We start from the raw sequence: 18,512 nt of genomic DNA, 5'->3' as shown, positions 1-18,512 counted from the left end.
GTCAGACTGGCGGACCCGCGTCCCGCTCCGCGCCTGCTGCCGCGCCTGCTGCCGCTCTGCTCCCGCCCCGGCGAGCCCCCGACCCAGGCGTCCTGCCCCGGTCTGACCCCTCTGGCCCTTACCTCTGGCGACCCCTCACGCACACAGCCTGCCCCCCACCCCCACACACGCACGCACACATGCTGATAACAGCCCCGACCCCCGGCCGAGCCGCAGTCCCCGGGCCAACCCCGGCCGGTCGCCGCGCGCCTGTCCTCGCGGACCCTGGCCAAGAGCCCTGCGCTCGCTCTGCGCGACCCCGGCTCGGCGGCCCCTGGACGGTGGCCCCCTCCTTCGGACCGTGGGGCCGGCCCTGCCCCGCCGCGCTTCCCGGGATGAGGGCTCCCGGCGAGGGCGCCGGCGGAGCCCCTGGTCGCTGAGCGGCCGACGGAGGCGCGGAGATGGGGGCGTGCGGTGAGTACTCGCCGGCCGGAGGAGCCCCCGCCCGCTCGGGCCCCTGTTTGAGCAAGAATTTACCGCTGGGGCCCCGAGGTGGCTGGGTTCAAGGACCGACGACTTGCCAAGGACCCCGGAAGGGCAAGGGGGGTGGGGCAGCCCCCACGTGCCGGCAGGGCTTAGGGAGCCCCTAAGAAAGGTGAAACCTGACCTGGACACGGGGATGCGGTTTGGGGGTTCAGGGAGAAGAGGGGCTGCCACGTGAGTGGGGAGAAGGCTGATACCTGGGTCTTGGAGCAATCACCGGGATCTGCCAGAGGGGAAGCCTCAGTCACGCCGGGATTGAAGTTTGGCCGGGAGAAGTGGATGCCGGTAGTTTGGGGGGTGGGGTGTGCGCGCGGCAGCGGCCGGATTGAATGAAGGCAGGGGAGGCAGAACCTGAACGCTGGGAAGGTGGGGGTCGGGAGCGGCTAGCTGGGGGCAGAGGAGCGGGATGTGTGAACCTGCCCCTCCAAACCCACACAGTCAGCCTGGCACTCTTTTCCAGAATGTCCTGCCCTGTTCCTTTTGCTGTCTTTGCTGCTGCTTCCTCTGGGCCTCCCAGTCCTGGGCGCCCCCCGTCGCCTCATTTGTGACAGCCGGGTCCTGGAGAGATACATCCTGGAGGCCAGGGAGGCCGAAAATGTCACGGTGAGGGTCCCACCTCAGGACATTCTCAGTAGTCCAGGGGTGTCCTCCAAGATCTGGGAACCTGAGCCCCTTCGTTCAGAGATGGAGATGGGAAGCCAGAGCCCTCAGGAAAAATGATAAAAGTGGTAGCCCCCCCCAATGCATGCCTGGAAGCTAGATGAGGGGCAAAGGTGGAGGGAGCTCTTGGGGAGCCTGACACCCCCCTCCCCCCCACCTGGGGTCATGCATTTCAGATGGGCTGTGCTCAAGGCTGCAGCTTCAGTGAGAATATCACCGTCCCAGACACCAAGGTTAATTTCTATACCTGGAAGAGGATGGATGTGAGTTTATTTTCCCCTCTACTTGGACAGTCTTGTTTTGCTTACCTGATGGGGTGGGAGGGAGAACCATAGAAGAAGCTGAGGGCTGAATGCAATATGTTTATTCATTTGTTCTTTGTTCATTCATTAATTCATTCATTCAATGAAACTGATTCCAAGCCTTCACTTTGCTCAGCTTGGTGCTTGGAGCTGCTGAGAGGGAGGGGCTGGCCTGGGCCACTGACTATAAGTCACCATTCCCTTTAGGTTGGGCAGCAGGCCTTGGAAGTCTGGCAGGGCCTGGCACTGCTCTCAGAAGCCATCCTGCGGGGTCAGGCCCTGTTGGCCAACACCTCCCAGCCATCTGAGACTCCGCAGCTGCATGTGGACAAAGCCGTCAGCAGCCTGCGCAGCCTCACCTCTCTGCTTCGGGCACTGGGAACCCAGGTGGGTAGAAGCCTCCCTTGCACTTCTGCTCCGAGGGCCCTGCCAAGAAATACTGAGACCTCACTGGACCTCCTCATCCCCCCTCCAATTCTGTCCTCCATCCCATCTCCCTCCAGGGTCCTGGGCACTTCGGTAACCTTCTCTTCTCTCCTTGTCAGAAGGAGGCCATGTCCCTTCCAGAGGAAGCCTCTCCTGCTCCACTCCGAACATTCACTGTTGATACTTTGTGCAAACTTTTCCGAATCTACTCCAATTTCCTCCGGGGAAAGCTGACACTGTACACAGGGGAGGCCTGCAGAAGAGGAGACAGGTGACCAGGTGCTCCCACCCCAGGCACATCCACCACCTCACTCACTACCACTGCCTGGGCCACGCCTCTGCACCACCACTCCTGACCCCTGTCCAGGGGTGATCTGCTCAGCACCAGCCTGTCCCTTGGACACTCCACGGCCAGTGGTGACATCTCAAGGGCCAGAGGAACTGTCCAGAGCTCAAATCAGATCTAAGGATGTCACAGTGCCAGCCTGAGGCCCGAAGCAGGAGGAATTCGGAGGAAATCAGCTCAAACTTGGGGACAGAGCCTTGCTTGGGAGACTCACCTCGGTGCCCTGCCGAACAGTGATGCCAGGACAAGCTGGAGGGCAATTGCCGATTTTTTGCACCTATCAGGGAGAGACAGGAGAGGCTAGAGAATCTAGGTGGCAAGCCATAAATTCGCTAGGTCTCGTGGGTCTCCTATGACAGCAAGAGCCCACTGGGCAAAGGGTGGTGGGAGCCATGGAGATGGGATAGGGGCTGACTCCTGGCTCTCATTGGGTCCAAGTTTTGTGTATTTTTCAATCTCATTGGCAAAAACTGAAACCACAACATGGCTCTTGACTTTTCTGTTTTCTCTGGGAGCCTCCTACTTCCCTGGCCCTGCTCCGGCCCTGGCAGCAGGCCACAGTCCTGGAAAACTAGAGGTGGAGGGGGTCGGCCCTACGTGCCGCCTCTCATGGTCTATCTGACCTCTTGACCCCACTGGGCCTGAGGCCACAAGCTCTGCCCACGCTGGTCAATAAGGTGGTTCCATTCAAGGCTGTTCCTCAGTAGGCAGCTGGCAACCTTCTGTAGTGAGGTACAGCTGCCATCAAGGAAACAGGAGCCAGGAGGAAGAGCCCCTTTGGGGGCTGGTGGGAGTTCCCAGTCCTGGACCCTGGACCCTTATTATTTCTCACTTCTCCATAGTGCTTTTGGCTAAAGCCACATTCCCACATCAGCCTTTGCCACCTCTAAATCCAGCTGACCCTTTTCCTTGCCTGAGGATGGTCACCCTTAATGCTCTACCCCAAAACTTGCAGAAGGAGCCACGTTCCCCAAAAGCGGTCTCACTGAGCACTCACTCTGTGCCCAGGGCTATTCTAGGTGGTTCGCTTACATGACCTCATTTTATTCCTTGCACAGCCTGATGAGAAAGTTTCCACTGTCATTCCCATGGAACAGATGAAGAAGTAAACTGCCCAAAGCCAAGACAACAGGAATCCCCAATGGCCCCAGCTCTTATCCCTTCCCTCTTCAGCTTATTCTTCCACATAACCCCTACCTGCTCCCTGCTCCCCTGGGATGGAAGACACAGAACAGACTAACTCAGCTCCCACTCTCCATCCCTACTAATAATTTTACCCAGTACTCCAACATTCCACTTCAAATTCCTTCCCAGAGGGATGCCTTGGTGGCTCAGTGGTAGAGTGTCTGCCTTTGCTCATATCGTGATCCCCAGGTCCAGAGATTGAGTCCTGCATCAGGCTCCCTGCAGGGAGCCCAATTCTGGCCATTATCATATGTGTGGGGATCAGCTCATATCACAAAACTTAGAGAAGTCAGCCTGCATCCCTGAAAATATTCAAAAGAAAAAGAATTTTTGCAATCTGCAGAAGGACAAATGATGGGTAGGTTGGGGGATTGGATGGTATGTGCTATATATATGTGTGTGTGTGCTGGGGGGGCAGGGGCCAAGCGTGTTGGGAGGAATCAAAGGAGAGGTGGACCCAAAGGAGAATTCCCCCCTCCTCCCCTGCCTGGCCAACCCAGTTCCTGGGGTATAGTGCCCTCTTCCGGCCCCACTGGAAAATGTTAGAGAAATACACAAGTCAAAGAGCCCTTAGGTCTTTGATTATTCTTTGCACATTTCAATAAAAATTTGTATTACAGTTTCCACAGATGGCATCTGGTTCTTGCCCCACTGCTGTGAAACAGTAAGGGAGGAATCTGTCTCTCTCGCTGGCAAAATCGAAGCTAAGAGAGGTGTCCAAGGCATGCAGCAAATAATGGCAGCTAGGACCTGAACACAAGGTTTAGGAATCGTAACCTCCAAGCCCATCTTAGCCTGATGTGTCATCTAGACATCCCTGCCCACCCAATTCCTGACTCTTTTCCCCCCAGAAGTCAGGGCCATCTGCCTTATTCCTTGATTTCTCTTCAGACTGCTTACTGCTTTCTATTACAAAAAAAAAAAAAAAAAAAAAAGGAAAAAACAAAAGAAGATAGAAGTTAATGGAACTGAACTGTGTGACCTGGGCCAGTATGTTAAGACATCAAAAATAAAACTCATTTATTACACATTTATGGAGTGCCTACTGTGTGCCAGCCTTTGCACTAAGTACTAGGAAAACATGAAATGACAGCCTGTGTCTTTCTCAGCCCTGTGTCTCCAAGAGCAGGCATTCCTCCCAGAGGCAAAACAACATGAACTCATTAACTGTATAGCCAGCTTGATATGTGACTGCATGTGGACAGGCCTGGATAGGAAGGACCTGGCAAGGGCCCAAGTCCCTGCGAAAAGAACACACATACACAAGGAGGGTGTTGCTAGATTTCAAAGGGTCTTCAAATGTGAGCTGGGAATGTGAAGTTTCTGCTGTACTATTATTATTATGATTCATGACAGATTAAACTCTGGCACCTGCATGATCTGCTGTGATTCTCACCACAAGTCCATGAAACTGAGAGGACTTAGGTATCATCTCTATTTGCCAGATAAGGAAAATAAAACTAAGTTCCACCAGGCAAATGAGGGAACCAGCTCTTCGGACTTCTTGGCAGGCCAGGCACCAGTATGACCCAGTTCTGAGTCAGTGGGTTACATAATTGTTTAATGGAGATGCCTTCTGTTTGTAAAGTGCTTTGTGATTTAGGAGGTGCTTTCCTGGGCATTTTCTTATTTGCTCTCCTAACTGCATGAAGATGGCAGAGATGGTAGAGGATCTCCATTTTGCAGAGGCAGAAACCAAGATCCACAGAGATTATGGGCCTTGTCCAAGCTATAAGACACTGAGAAGAATATAAAGACCAGGAGCCAGGCTCTCCAACTCATGTTCCCTTTTCTACCAGAAGCAGGGATGGTTGGGAAAGAAAAGTAGAGGGAATGGCTGGAGGGGAGAAAGCAGCTCCAGGTCAACCAGACTTAAGGCCCATTCTTCTCTCACTATCAGCTCTTCCCCAAGGGGCACCTGGGTGGCTCAGTCGATTGAGTGTGCAACTCTTGTTCCGGCTCAGGTCATGATCTCATGGGTTGTGGGATCAAGGCCTGCTCTTAGTGGGAAGTCTGCTTGAGATTCTCTCCCTCTGATGCCCCCAGATAAATAAATAAATAAATAAATAAATAAATAAATAAATACATAAATACATAAATACATAAATACATACATACATACATAAATAATCTGTTTAAAAAACAAACCAACCTCCTCCCCACTCCATCTCCTGCCTTGGGCTCCCACTTCTTCCCCTGGCCTGGCAGAAGGTACCTCCTATCCTTCCCACCACCGAAGTCTCCCAGTACCAGGGGCCAACCCAGCTACAGCCCTAGCTCTCACCTTGACTGATGCTTATTGGCCCAAATCATCTCCCTGGGTCTGAGCATCAGGCTGACCAAGTGCACCTCCCTGATCCCAGCCCACAGGTCACCTAAGATTTTCCTGGAACTACTCAGAATCCATTTCTCACCATAGCAGACAGTGTTGCTGGAGTTAAGTTAGCTAAATGGGACCTCTTAGACCTTGGGATCTAAGCTGAATATTAACTATATTTTTTCCACCTGGCCGAGGCTAATTTTTCCAAAATTCCATCATAAAATGACATTATGAAAGATTGTTGGCAACAGAAAAGCAGACGGTACTATGGTTTCCTAACTTATGTGAGCCATGCTCAAGTATCCATGAACTCTTGCTCCTTGATTTTTAAAAATTGATTAGTAAAACAATTACATGACCCACACATAATTTCTGCTTTTAAAAACACTTAGCTGTGGGCAGCCCAGATGGCTCAGCGGTTTAGCGCCTGCCTTCCGCCCAGGGCGTGATCCTGGAGACCAGGGATTGAGTCCCACGTTGGGCTCCCTGCATGGAGCCTGATTCTCCCTCTGCCTGTGTCTCTGCGTCTTTCTCTCTCTGTTCTCTCTCATGAATAAATAAATAAAATCTTTAAAAAATAATAAAAAATAAAAAATAAAAACACTTAGCTGGGCTAGTGTCTCCATTTTACAGAAGAGCAAACTAAGGCCCAGAGTGAGTAAAGTGGAAACACAGCAAAGCCAAGAGTGGCTTTAATTCTCTGGAGCATTCCCCAGGTTTTTCCACATGCCAGGGCCCCTCAAACCTATTCCTACAGCTGTTAGGCTTTACAACTGACAAACCCTCTGGGGCCTTGTGCATTCCCAACCCCTCAAAATGCAGAGCCCGGTGGTTCCCTTCCACATGGCCATCCCGTCCTGTCCTGCCTTGTGTACCAACCCCCACCCCCAGACAGGTTGGAAGCTGTGACTGTCCTGCTCTGTGGGTCTGTGGCGCCAAAGAGAGGTCAGCAAAAGCAGCCCTCAGAGGACTTATTGCCCAACCAGGAGGGGCTGTGGATCAATTGGCTTCTGCTGCTTTTCCCCAGGTTAACCATTTCCTGGCTCTCTTCCTCTCTTGATTGCTATCCTAACTGGGTATGGATGGAGGAAGGGTAGATGAGCATCGAGGCTAGGTATCCTTTACATCCCCCCTTTGATGTAAAGAGGAAGAGGATCTCTCTCTCCCCAGGTGTGACCCCCTACATGATCCTATTGGTGCTCACTTGGGCAGGAGTCCCCAAGACTGTGAGGGTGATTAGGACTTCTCTCTTCAATACTTGATGTATGACTGTGCCAGCTTCTCCCAGACAGCTAGTAAGAATGACTGTTCCAGGCATCACTGTCGTTTGTCAGGGGCAAAGGCCCAGTGCCCCAGGCATAGATAGAGTAGGGGGTTAGCCTGAAGGTTTCTAGGAACACCTGGGTATGGTTGCCTATGGGAAATCTGGACAGGATAGACCAGCTCGCCGCTGACTGGCCCTCCAGCCTAGATACAAACTGTGTGTGCCGTGAGGTCAACAGTGTTTTTTTAAAGGGGCAAAACGACCCTTCAGTTGCAATCTTATGTAGGATTGCCATTTATGAAACAACTCAAAGCAGAGCTGCTCTGGCCAGGGTGGGGGGGCAGCGGGGAGGGGGGCGGTGGTGGACCCTGATCTCTGTTGGATATTCCCATCAGAACTGTGGGACTCTGTAGGACACAGCATGGGACTGTCAGCACTGTGCTCTCCTGCTGAGCAACTGACTTCACTTCTCCGGAGATCTGTTTCTACACATGGAAAATGAGGACAATAATTTTGCAATGAGGAAGACATGAGAGGTTCATTCAGTTAGCTTAGGCTGCAAGTACTGCTATTTCTGGCTCCAGAAAGCTCTTGATCCACTCATGTCCCCACTCCTCCTGTCTTGATGTTAGCGTCCAACTACACCACCATCTCCCACCCTTCACAGACTCCTCTCCCATCTCCTCAGCTCCATCCAGTGAGCCCCACATTGGTCCATATCTGCCCAGGCTGCCTAAGCGGCCTTTTTTTTTTTTTTTTTTTTTTAATGATAGTCACACAGAGAGAGAGGGAGAGAGAGAGAGGGAGAGAGAGAGAGAGGGGCAGAGACACAGGCAGAGGGAGAAGCAGGCTCCATGCACCGGGAGCCTGACGTGGGATTCGATCCCGGGTCTCCAGGATCGCGCCCTGGGCCAAAGGCAGGTGCTAAACTGCTGCGCCACCCAGGGATCCCCCAAGCGGCCTTTGGAAAATGCAAGCCAGATCAAGTCACCCTGGTTGCTTAAAAACTTTTGATGGCTCCTCAAAGCTAAGGCTTTTAAGGTTCTTCAAGACAGGGCCCTACCTCTTCCCAGTGTTACACACACACACACACACACACACACACACACCATTCCTTTTTTATTTTTATTTTTTAGATTTTATTTATTTATTTATTTATTTATTTATTTATTTATTTATTTAGAGAGGACTTGTGTGCACACATGCACACAGGTCGGGGCGGGGGGTGGCAGGGACAGAGGGAGGAGAGAGAATCTCAAGTGGACTCCATGTTGATCGCAGACCTGGACAGGGGCTTGATCTCATGACCCTGAGATCACGATCTAAGCTGAAATCAAGAGTCAGATGGTTAATCGACTAAGCCACCCAGGCCCCCCCCCCCCCACCATTCTTTAAAAGTGTCATGCTCCTTCTAAGCCTGGAACATTCTCTCTTCCTGGATATGCCTTCCCAACTTATTTGCCTCATTACCATCTCTTTGTGGTTTAGAAAGCCTCTCAAGTGTCACCTCTTTCGAAAGCCTTCCCTTCATGTTGCCAGTGACCTGGGCCAGGGACCCCTCCACACACTCCCCACCAAGGTACTTATCTGCCTGGCCACTGTTGTCAGCCCCTCAGAGGGATGCATGTGGAGAGAAGCCCTGATGATGGTAAAGTGTGGTGGGGAAAGGTAAGGAGGCGTGGGCCAGAGGACGGAGGTTGTCATGAGCACAAGCTAAGGTAAGGGTGAGTTGGCTGTGGCGGGAGTGGCATGGGGGCCTCTCTGAAAGGGGTACTGCTGTGGCCTGCTTGCCACCAGAGCTTTTTCCACTTGCCTCCTACTCCACAGGTAAAACAGAGGCCTCTAGGGGCGCCTGGGTGGCTTAGTCAGTGGAGCCTACGACCCTTGATTTTAGGATTATTGATTCCCACATTGGGTATAGAGATTACTTCAATAAAATCTTTAGGGATGCCTGGGTGGCTTAGTAGTTGAGTGTCTGCCTTCAGCTCAGGGCATGATCCCGGGGTCCTGGGATTGAGTCCGCATCAGGCACCCTGCAGGGAGCCTGCTTTTCCTTCTGCCTATGTCTCTGCCTCTCTCTGTGTGTCTCTCAGGGATAAATAAATAAAATCTGTAAAAAATTAAAAAAATATTTGAAAAACAAACAGGGGCTTCTGGGTGGCTCAGTTGCCTAAGCATCTGCCTTTGGCTCAGGTCATGATCTCAGGGTCCTGGGACCCAGCCTCATGTTGGGATCCCGGCTTAGTGGGGAGTCTGTTTCTCCTTTACCCTCTGCCCCTCACCCCCACTCTGCTTGTGTTCCATTTCTTTCTTTCTCAAATAAATAAATACAATCTTTAAATAAAGAAACAAAAACCAGAGGCCACTAAACATGCTTTGGCAAGGGTCCCCTCGCTCCTTCCCTTCCCAGAGCTGGCTTGTCCTACCTGTTGCCTGTGTCCTGGACTCTTCAGCTTCTTTCATTTAACAACATGTGCAGGTGGTCTTTCCAGATCAGAACATACTGATCTACCATCATCCTTTTTTTCTTTAAGTCAGGAATAAACTTTGACAAACAGTGTTATAACATCAAGTAAATATTTTTGTGTGTTTGTGTTTTTTTTTAAAGATTTATTTATTTATTCATGAGAGAGAGAGAAAGAGAGAGAGGCAGAGATACAGGCAGAGGGAGAAGCAGGCTCCATGCAGGGAGCCTGACTTGGGACTCGATTCCGGGTCTCCAGATCATGCCCTGGGCTGAAGGCGGCGCTAAACAGTTGAGCCACCCAGGCTGCTCTCAAGTAAATATTTTTGAAATGATTTTTTTAAATTGTGGCAACATACTCATAATATAAAATTTACCTTCTTAACCATTAAATTTTTTTAAGTTTTTTTTTTTAAGTTTTTATTTATGATAGTCACAGAGAGAGAGAGAGAGAGAGAGGCAGAGACACAGGCAGAGGGAGAAGCAGGCTCCATGCACCGGGAGCCCGACGTGGGATTCGATCCCGGGTCTCCATGATCGGGCCCTGGGCCAAAGGCAGGCGCCAAACTGCTGCGCCACCCAGGGATCCCTTTAAGTTTTTAAAAATGTATTTAAGTCATCTCTACACCCAACATGAGGCTTGAACCCACAACCCCAAGATAAAGAGTCTCATGCTTTCCCAACTGAGCCAGCCAGGTGCCCCTCTTCCTAAGCATCTTTAAGTATACAGTTTAGTGGTATTAAGTACATTCATATTGTGCAACCATCACCACTGGTCATCCACAGAACCCTTTCATCTTCCCAAACAGAAAGTCTGTCCTAATTAAACACTAATTCCCTATTCCCTGCAGCTACCATTCTACTTTCTGTTTCTATGAGTTGGACTACCGTAGGTACCTCATGTAAATGGAATCATATGATATTTGTTCTGTGTCAGGCTTGTTTCACTTAGCATCATGTTCTCAATGCTGTAGGATGTGTGAGAATTTCCTTCACTTTAAAGGCTGAATGATATTCCATTGTATGGAAACACCATATTTTGTTTGTTTTGTGGACTTTTGGGTTGTTCTCACCTATTGGCTTTGGTTAATAATGCCACCATAAACACGGGGGTCCAGGTATCTCTTCCAAGTCTCTGCTTTCAATTCTTTTGGGAAGTGGAATTGCTGGACCCTCCAGTAATTCTAGTTGGTTTTTTTTTTTTTTTTTTTTGAAGATTTTATTTACTTATTCATGAGAGACAACACAGAGGCAGAAACATAGCCAGAGGGAGAAGCAGGCTTCCCTCGGGGAGCCTGATGTGGAACTCGATCCCAGGACCCTGGCAACACGACCTGAGCTGAAGGCAGATGCTCAACCACAGAGCACCCAGGTGCCCCGGTAGTTCTATTTTTAATTTTTGGGGAGCTTCATTCTTTTTAATACCTACTTACTATTCCTTCATATGAAAAATATTCCTTGACTATGATCCAACTTCATATCTACTGGTCAACATTTAGGTAATCTCGATTTTTTTTTTCTATTTTAACCAATGCCACAATAATCGTCTTTAAAATGCACCCAGCTTTGGGCAAATACACGTGGATTTCTGTGGGGAGATTCCTAAAAAGGCAAGGTGGGGTCAAAGCCACGCATGTTAGAAAGTTTGACAGCCACTGTCATATTACTTTCCAAGAAGTTTTCACCAACCTACGGTCTTATTATCAATGTATTTGAGCTTGTCTATCCACATCCTGGCCAACCCTCAATGCTTTCAATCTCTTAAATGGTGGCCAGTGTGATAGTTGTAGATTTGATTAGCATTTCCTTATAACCAGTGAAGCAGAACATCTTTTCCGATGTTTACTGGCTGGTGGCACATCTTCCCGTGGGACTTGTCTTTTTCTATCCTTTACCAATCAGGGTTTCCAGTCCCACTTTATTTGATTTGCCAGTTGTTTTGCTACTGTTGCCAGCTATAGAATTTTAGGTTTGAAATGATTTCTGTTGGAATTCTGTAGACAATGTTCCACGGCCTCTTAGAACCTACGGTTGCTGTTGAAAAGCCTGACGCCATGCTGATTCTTGATCCTTAGTATGTGACCTGTTTTTCCTATCTGAAAGTGATTTAAGGATTTTTTCTTTCCTCCTTGCTTCTCTGAAATCTCATGATATGCCTTCCGTGGGTGTCCTTGCATTCATCATATGAGACTTCTTCTAATCAAGAGACTTGTATCTCAGTCCCGGGAAATTTTCTTGTGTGGTTTCTCTTAAGTCATTTCTTCTCTTTGGTCCTTTCGGTTTTGAACTCTTTTGGTTAGATGTTAGACCTCCCAGACTGCCGAGTCTCTTTCTCCTGTCTTTCTTGCTTTCCTTCTCTTCCGCTCTCATTTCATTTCTCTTCATTGGATTTCAAATTTCCACCCTGGTAGTTTCCATTTCCCAGAGCATTCCTGTGTTCTCTGATTGTCCAGTTTTCATGGCATCCTTCAAAGGCTGTCAAGCAAGGAGGGTCAAGGGTGGATAAAGTGGCCTGGGCTCACTGTACCTTCCCCCTCTCCCCTGAGAACCGCCTCTGAGGTTCTGCATGGCTCCTCCAGTCTGGACTCTGGTGCTGTTGGTGGGGGCTGCCTGGGGCCAGGGCCACATGCCTACCCCTGTCAGGTAAGCTGGGCTCTGGGGATGATCAGGGGTGGCTCTGAGGGAGAGCGAGGAGCAAACCAAAGAGGGGTGCAAGCAGGGTAATGATGAAGGGCACAGCCCTATGGAGGAAGAGGGTGATGAACAGGAATGGTGGGGGGAGCCCTTCAGCCCAAGATCCTGGAACTTAGGGGTGTGAGAAGCTCAGTGGGAACAGGACAGAGCCCAGATGGGAGACAGAGGGGGGAGGCAAGGAGCTAAGGAAACAGAGAGGAGAGGTGGGGTCCTCAAAAAATGGGCTGAACCCAGGGCAAATTCAGCAGATAAGAGACTTCAAGGTAGAGGCAGCAAGAAATGAAGGATGGCTTGGTGTTCCTATAGGGGGAGAAAGGGCCATCCCTCTGTTATTTATTTATTTATTTTTTAGGATTGCATTTATTTGAGAGAAAGCAAGCATGAGCAGGGGGAGAAACAGAGGGAGAGGGAGAAGCAGACTCCCCAGAGCAGGAAGCCCAATGCAGTCTGGGATCATGACCTTAGCCACCCAGGCTCCCCCCTCTGTTACTCATCTCTGTGTTCAGCAGCCTGTAGTTGGGGCAGTAACTCCCTGCCACCCACCCGGCAGCATGGGACTCACATAGTCCCCATTCTCAGCCCAAAGGAAGGAGCTTCCCCAGGTGCCAACACTTAAGTACTCCTCAAGAATCTCCATACATAGGAATAGGTTCCTTCTAGAGCTCGGCTCTACCACGCACGCCACCTCAGACACAGATGAACCCAGGGAACCAGAGGCCATGTGAGGAGCTTGGAAGGGAGATGTTTTGTCTTTTTTTTTTTTTTTTAAGATTTTATTTATTTATTCATACACAGAGAGAGAGGCATAGAAATAGGCAGAGGGAGAGGGAGAAGCAGGCTCCACGTAGGGAGCCCGATGTGGGCCTCGATCTCAGGTCTTCAGGATCACACCCCAGGCTGCAGGCGGCGCCAAACCACTGTGCCACCTGGGCTGCCCTGTTTTTCCTTTTTTTTTTTTTTTAGGAGATAGATGAGAATTTAATGTGAGGAGGCTGGGTGACATTTTGAAAACCTTAAAGAAGGGGTGCTGGGTGGTTTAGTTGGTTAAGTGTCTGCCTTCAGCTCAGGTCATGATCATGGGGAGGGGGTCCTGGGATCAAGCCCCTCATTGGTCTCCCTGCTCTGCAAGAAGTCTGCTTCTCCCTCTTCCTCTCCTGTTCCTCCTGCTTGAGCTCTCTCTCTCTCTTTCTCAAATAAGTAAAATTTTAAAATCTTAATAAAAAAAGAAAGAAAATCTTAAAGAAGAGAAGTAAATATACATCCGCTGCCTGCAATTTGGTACAATATGGCTAACACGAAAGGAAATGTCTTCCACCCGTGACTACTCAGAAAGCTCACAATCATCAAGGCTTATGGTTCTTGATAATGATAAATATTCCTCTTTTTTTCCCCTCTTTTTTTTCTCCCAATTAACGCCAAGGAAAGAGAAGCCTCCGGACTGGAAGCCAGGTGACCGCAGCTCTGCGGATAACTGTGAGTTGGAAACCAGCACCATTCAGATTCCTCTCCTTCCCAGTGTGGCCACCTCCAGGGCAGGCCTTAGATGACGGACGCTGGAGGGAAAACATGCAGGAGTAGGAGTCCAAGCCCTACCTGGAAGAGTCTCATTCAAATTAACAATCTCAAATTGTCTGCACCGGAACGAATCCTGTCTGCCCGGCTGATTCCAGCCCCTGGGACCACACTTTGCAACCTCTGTCCTAGAAGTCATTCTGCCTTGTCCTCCGCCCTGAAATTCTCCTAAGGGATTCTTTTTTTAAAAGATTTTATTTATTTATTCATGAGAGACAGAGAGAGAGAGAGAGAGAGAGAGAGAGGCAAAGACACAGGCAGAGGGAGAAGCAGGCTCCATGCAGGGAGCCCCACGTGGAACTCGATCCTGGGTCTCTAGGATCAGGCCCTGGGCCGAAGGTAGCACTAAACCGCTGAGCCACCAGGGCTGCCCCCCCTTTTTTTTCTTTTTAAGATTTTATTTATTTGTTCATGAGAGAACAGAAACAGCAGAGAGAAACCGAGACACAGGCAGAGGGAGAAGCAGGATCCCTGTGGAGAGCCTGATGTGAGACTCCATCCCAGGACCCTGGGATCATGCCCTGAGCCAAAGACAGAGGCTCAATCACTGAGCCACCCAGGTGCCCCCTCCTAAGAGATTCTTATTTCTTGGATTCTCTTGTCTAAAGTTCTGCTCTGGACTCTAAAGCTCCTTGTGGTTGCCTTCCCTGAGGTTAGCCACCCCCCAAACCCCGCTTTGGCCATTTCCCCTGTCCTGGCCTCAAAGTGGCCCTTTCTTCCCAGCTATTCTCACCCAGTGTGACTTTGAGGATGACGCCAAACCCCTCTGTGATTGGACCCAAGAGTCCACAGATGACGGGGACTGGATTCGAACCAGTGGGCCCTCCCCCACTGGCAGCACCGGTCCCCCCGGGGGGTACCCCAATGGAGGTGAGGAAGCCTAAGGTTGAGGGTGATGGCTGGGCAGGCAATGAGCACAGGGTGAAGGGAGGCAGCTGGAAGTGGACGCCGGGACCCTGGAAAGGAGGTGGGGGGGGCAGCCCTCAGGGGTGGCAGGACCTCCTCACCCTCCTTGGCTCTGCCTCTCCCAGAGGGCCACTACCTGCACATGGACTCGAACACCTTCCACCGTGGCGGGGTGGCCCGCCTACACAGCCCCCCACTATGGGTGCAAGGTCCCCTCTGTGTGTACTTCGCCTACCACATGTTTGGGTTGTCGTGGGGAGCCCAGCTCAAACTGCTGCTGCTCAGGGACACCAAGAAAAAGCACCCCAGCCTGCTCTGGAAACACATTAACACCCAGAGGCCCTCCTGGATGCCCACCGCTGTCACCGTGCCTATGGGACTTGTCCTGCCCAGCCGGGTGAGAGTGAGGGCAGAGCCTTGGACCCCCATAGGAATCCAGCTGGAGGGGAAGGGGAGAGGGGCGGGCAGGAGGACCAGAGAACAGAGAGGGCACAGGGCTGGGCCATCTGAATTCAGGAAGGACACTGGGAGCCTGAGGCAAAGGAGCTTACATGGTGGGTGGTCCCCTTCTTTCTCCCACAGTTGACGTTTGAAGGAATGAGGGGCAGCACGGCATACCTGGACATCTCTCTGGATGCCATCTCTATCCATCGGGGTTCCTGCAATCGGGGTAAGGCCCTGACCCCGAAGGTCTCTTCTTTGTCTCTGCCTCTACCATCTGCCCAGGGTGGCAAAAGTAGCTCAGCAACCATGACGCTGCTTTCTCCCAGAGTTGAGGCTACTTGTTTCCCTCTACCTCCACATCTCATACTTTGAATCCTGAAAGCAGCCACACCTAAAGAGAGGGGTTTTTTCTCTCTCTTTTTAAAAGATTTTATTTATTTATTTGAGAGAGAGAGAGAGAGAGAGGAGAGAAAAGGAACAGGGAGTAGGGAGCCCGATGCAGAGTTTCATCCTGGGATTCCAGAATCATGACCTGAGCCGAAGGCAGACAGACACTTTCCTGACTGAGCCACCCAGGTGCCCCATAGAGATTTTTTTTTTTTTAAGATTTTATTTATTTATTTATGAGAGGCAGAGAGAGAGACAGAGAGACAGAGACACAGGCAGAAGGAGAAGCAGGCTCCATGCAGGGAGCCCGACGTGAGACTTGATCCCAGGTCTCCAGGATCACACCCTGGGCCGAAGGCGGCGCTAAACCGCTGAGCCACCTGGACTGCCCTAGAGGTTCTTTTTATTTTTTATTTTTTATTTTATTTTATTTATTTATTTATTTATTTATTTATTTATTTATTTATTTATGATAGTCACACACAGAGAGAGAGAGAGAGGCAGAGACACAGGCAGAAGGAGAAGCAGGCTCCATGCACCGAGAGCCCGATATGGGATTCGATCCCCGGTCTCCAGGATCGCGCCCTGGGCCAAAGGCAGGCGCCAAACCGCTGCGCCACCCAGGGATCCCTCTTTTTAAAACAGAGTTGTGGTAATACCTTTTCTAGATGAAAAACCATTCCAGTTTGCCCTGGGCTGTCCCTCTTTTTGCACTGAAAAGTCCTGCATCTGAGGAAACCCTCAGTTCCTGGCCAAAACTGGATGTCTGGTCACTCTGGTTGTTACTCCAGATTCACATAGGATAATGCTAGCTGCTCTCCCCATATGATCTAATTTTCAATGGTGGGTACTGTTCCCAATTATAGATGAGGAAATTAATGGGCAGCTTAAGGAATCTTCCCAGGAATAAGCCACTAAGGGATGAGGCTGTATCTGGCTCAAAAGCCCACCCTGGCTCAGAGTAGGACACAGACTGGGACTCAGAATTCTGACCCCAAGCTGAGGCATACTCTTTGGAGCTGCATCCTCCTAGAAAAATCTAAATCCTCTCTTCTGCCTTCTTTGTCCCCTCAGTCTGCATGATGCAAACGTGTAGCTTCGACATTCCAAATGATCTCTGTGGCTGGAGCTGGATCCCGACAGCCTCTGGTGCTAAGTGGGTCCAGAAGAAAGGGTCGTCCAAGGTGCCAAACGTGGGGCCTGAAGATGATTTCTCTAGCCCTGGTAGTGAGTAATGGCCACACTTCTGCCTTTTGACATTCTGGGCTTCTAGTGACCTCTGCAGGAGTTTACGATGTTTGCCTGACAACCATGCAATTCCTGCCCTGGGATGGCCTCCGCTGAACCCCAGCAACCTCAAACCTCTGTCAGCTCAAGTTACTCAGCAGAAAGCACATTCAGCTTCCCCCACTGCCATCCCATAAACTCTACCTGGCAGACCCAACACAGTCTGCTCCTCATCTTTCTCTGAAACCATTTATCCATTCATGTATTCATGTATTTGTTCATTCATTCATTCATTCATTCATTCATTCATTCGTTTATTGAGCTCCTATGATATGCCTGGTGCTGCCCCAGGCCCTTGAGGTAGATTGGCTAACAAAATAAACTAGGAATGGCAGGACATGAGAGGAATATGGTTCCTGAAACAGTAAAGAAATAAATTATATAATGATAAAGTGAGAAGTAGGATTGGAAAAATAAAAGTCAAACAAAATAAGGGGTTTGGAATGCAGGGATAAGGGGGTTGTGAGTTTTAAATGGAGTGGTCAGGGTAGGTCTCATTCAGGTCATATTTGAACATAAACTTGTAGGAGGTGAGGAAGTGATGAAGTGTACATACAGAGGGGAAGAAAGAACATTCTAAGCAGAGGTCCATGCAAAAGTCCTGAGGTGGCAGTGGGCTTGGGGGTGAAGGAGGTGCCAGATAGGGCAAGGGGCCACGTGACTAGGATGGAGACCAGGAGCTCAAACCAGTCCCAGGAGGGATCACATGGAGCCAGACCAGACCAGATCACGTGGAACCTTAAAGGTCATCGTGGAGGGAGTGGCTTTTATTCTCTGTGGATGCAGTTGGGGAGCTTCTGCAGGACTTGCAGCAGAGGAGTGACTTAAAATGTTTAAAAGCATCACCTGGTCTGGGTTTTTTGTGTTGAGAATCCACTGAAGAGAACAGCCAATTGTACAGGCAAAGAGGCCATTTAGGGGGCTTCCCGAGCGATACTCTTCCTCTCCCACTGCATCCATGTCCATCTATTCCCCGCTTTCCTCCCACCACCTCACTGTGCTCTTGGCTGGGCTTTTCTTTCTTTCATTTTAAAGTAAGGCTCCACACCCAGCATAGAGATCAAGACCTGAACTGAGATCAAAAGTAGGATGCTTAACCAAAGGCCTCAGTAAATGTTGGTGGTGGTTGTTTTAATTTTCTTTCTTTTTCCCTCTTGGCCCCTTCTATTTTTTCCATTTTCTCTTTGTTTCCCTCCCACTTCTTTCCACCAACCAGCTTATCCCAGCAATGTCCTCCTTGCATTTTCTTTCACCATTTACCATTTCCTTCCTTCCCCTTCTTCCTCCTTCCCTGTTGTTGCCTCTCTTTTCTCCCCATTCCTCTCACCCCAGCAACTCCTCTTTTCTGCCCTCCCGAAGCCCAGGCAGGACCACGTGGGAGTCAGGACCCAGCACCCTGCCTGCACAGCCTTATTCCCCTCCCCCCCGCTACCAGTTGCATCCCTGGAGTGAGGTCCAGGCTGATTGGCTGTCTGAGCTGCTGGGGTTGGTGGGGTCAGGAGATGCCTACTTCTCTGTGTCCGGACCATTCTTTTCTCACCAGTCTGTGTGAATCAACTATGTCCAGTGGGTCAAGAAAGGAAGAGGATATGACTCTGGGTGACCTAAAGCATCGGAACCCAAGGGACAAGACTTTGGTTGCTGCTTCTGAGAGGATGCTGCATTTCATATGGCAGTGTCTGCGTCCTTATCAGTCTTGCCAAGCATTTCTGGAAGGCTCCAAGGCCTCAGCC

At 50.2% G+C, this 18,512-nt stretch overlaps 2 protein-coding genes across 3 annotated transcripts in view; both read left to right on the top strand.

Moving 5' to 3' along the window:
- The first annotated feature begins 3 nt into the window (after positions 1-3).
- EPO (erythropoietin) lies at positions 4-4,432 on the top strand. 2 transcript variants are annotated; one of them, XM_072751506.1, is made up of 5 exons: positions 4-453; positions 983-1,125; positions 1,359-1,445; positions 1,692-1,871; positions 2,033-4,432. In XM_072751506.1, exons 1-5 carry the CDS (start codon positions 441-443, stop codon positions 2,183-2,185), a joined length of 576 nt encoding a protein of 191 aa, XP_072607607.1. In that variant the 5' UTR covers positions 4-440; the 3' UTR covers positions 2,186-4,432. The 2 variants fall into 2 exon arrangements, with proteins under 2 accessions (XP_072607607.1, XP_025875249.2); XM_026019464.2 differs by having other exon boundaries at positions 2,030-4,432.
- Positions 4,433-12,115: 7,683 nt separating this feature from the next.
- The window catches only part of ZAN (zonadhesin), a 38,433-nt gene continuing 32,036 nt past the window's right edge, over positions 12,116-18,512 (top strand). Inside the window, 6 exon segments of the mRNA XM_072751280.1 lie at positions 12,116-12,132; positions 13,604-13,656; positions 14,479-14,625; positions 14,787-15,058; positions 15,244-15,331; positions 16,567-16,719. Coding sequence (XP_072607381.1) covers positions 12,116-12,132; positions 13,604-13,656; positions 14,479-14,625; positions 14,787-15,058; positions 15,244-15,331; positions 16,567-16,719 — 730 coding nt within the window.

This window comes from Vulpes vulpes, chromosome 3 (assembly GCF_048418805.1).
Source record: "Vulpes vulpes isolate BD-2025 chromosome 3, VulVul3, whole genome shotgun sequence".
In the NCBI taxonomy this organism is placed as follows: domain Eukaryota; kingdom Metazoa; phylum Chordata; class Mammalia; order Carnivora; family Canidae; genus Vulpes; species Vulpes vulpes.
This window is presented reverse-complemented; position numbering and strand designations above follow the sequence as displayed.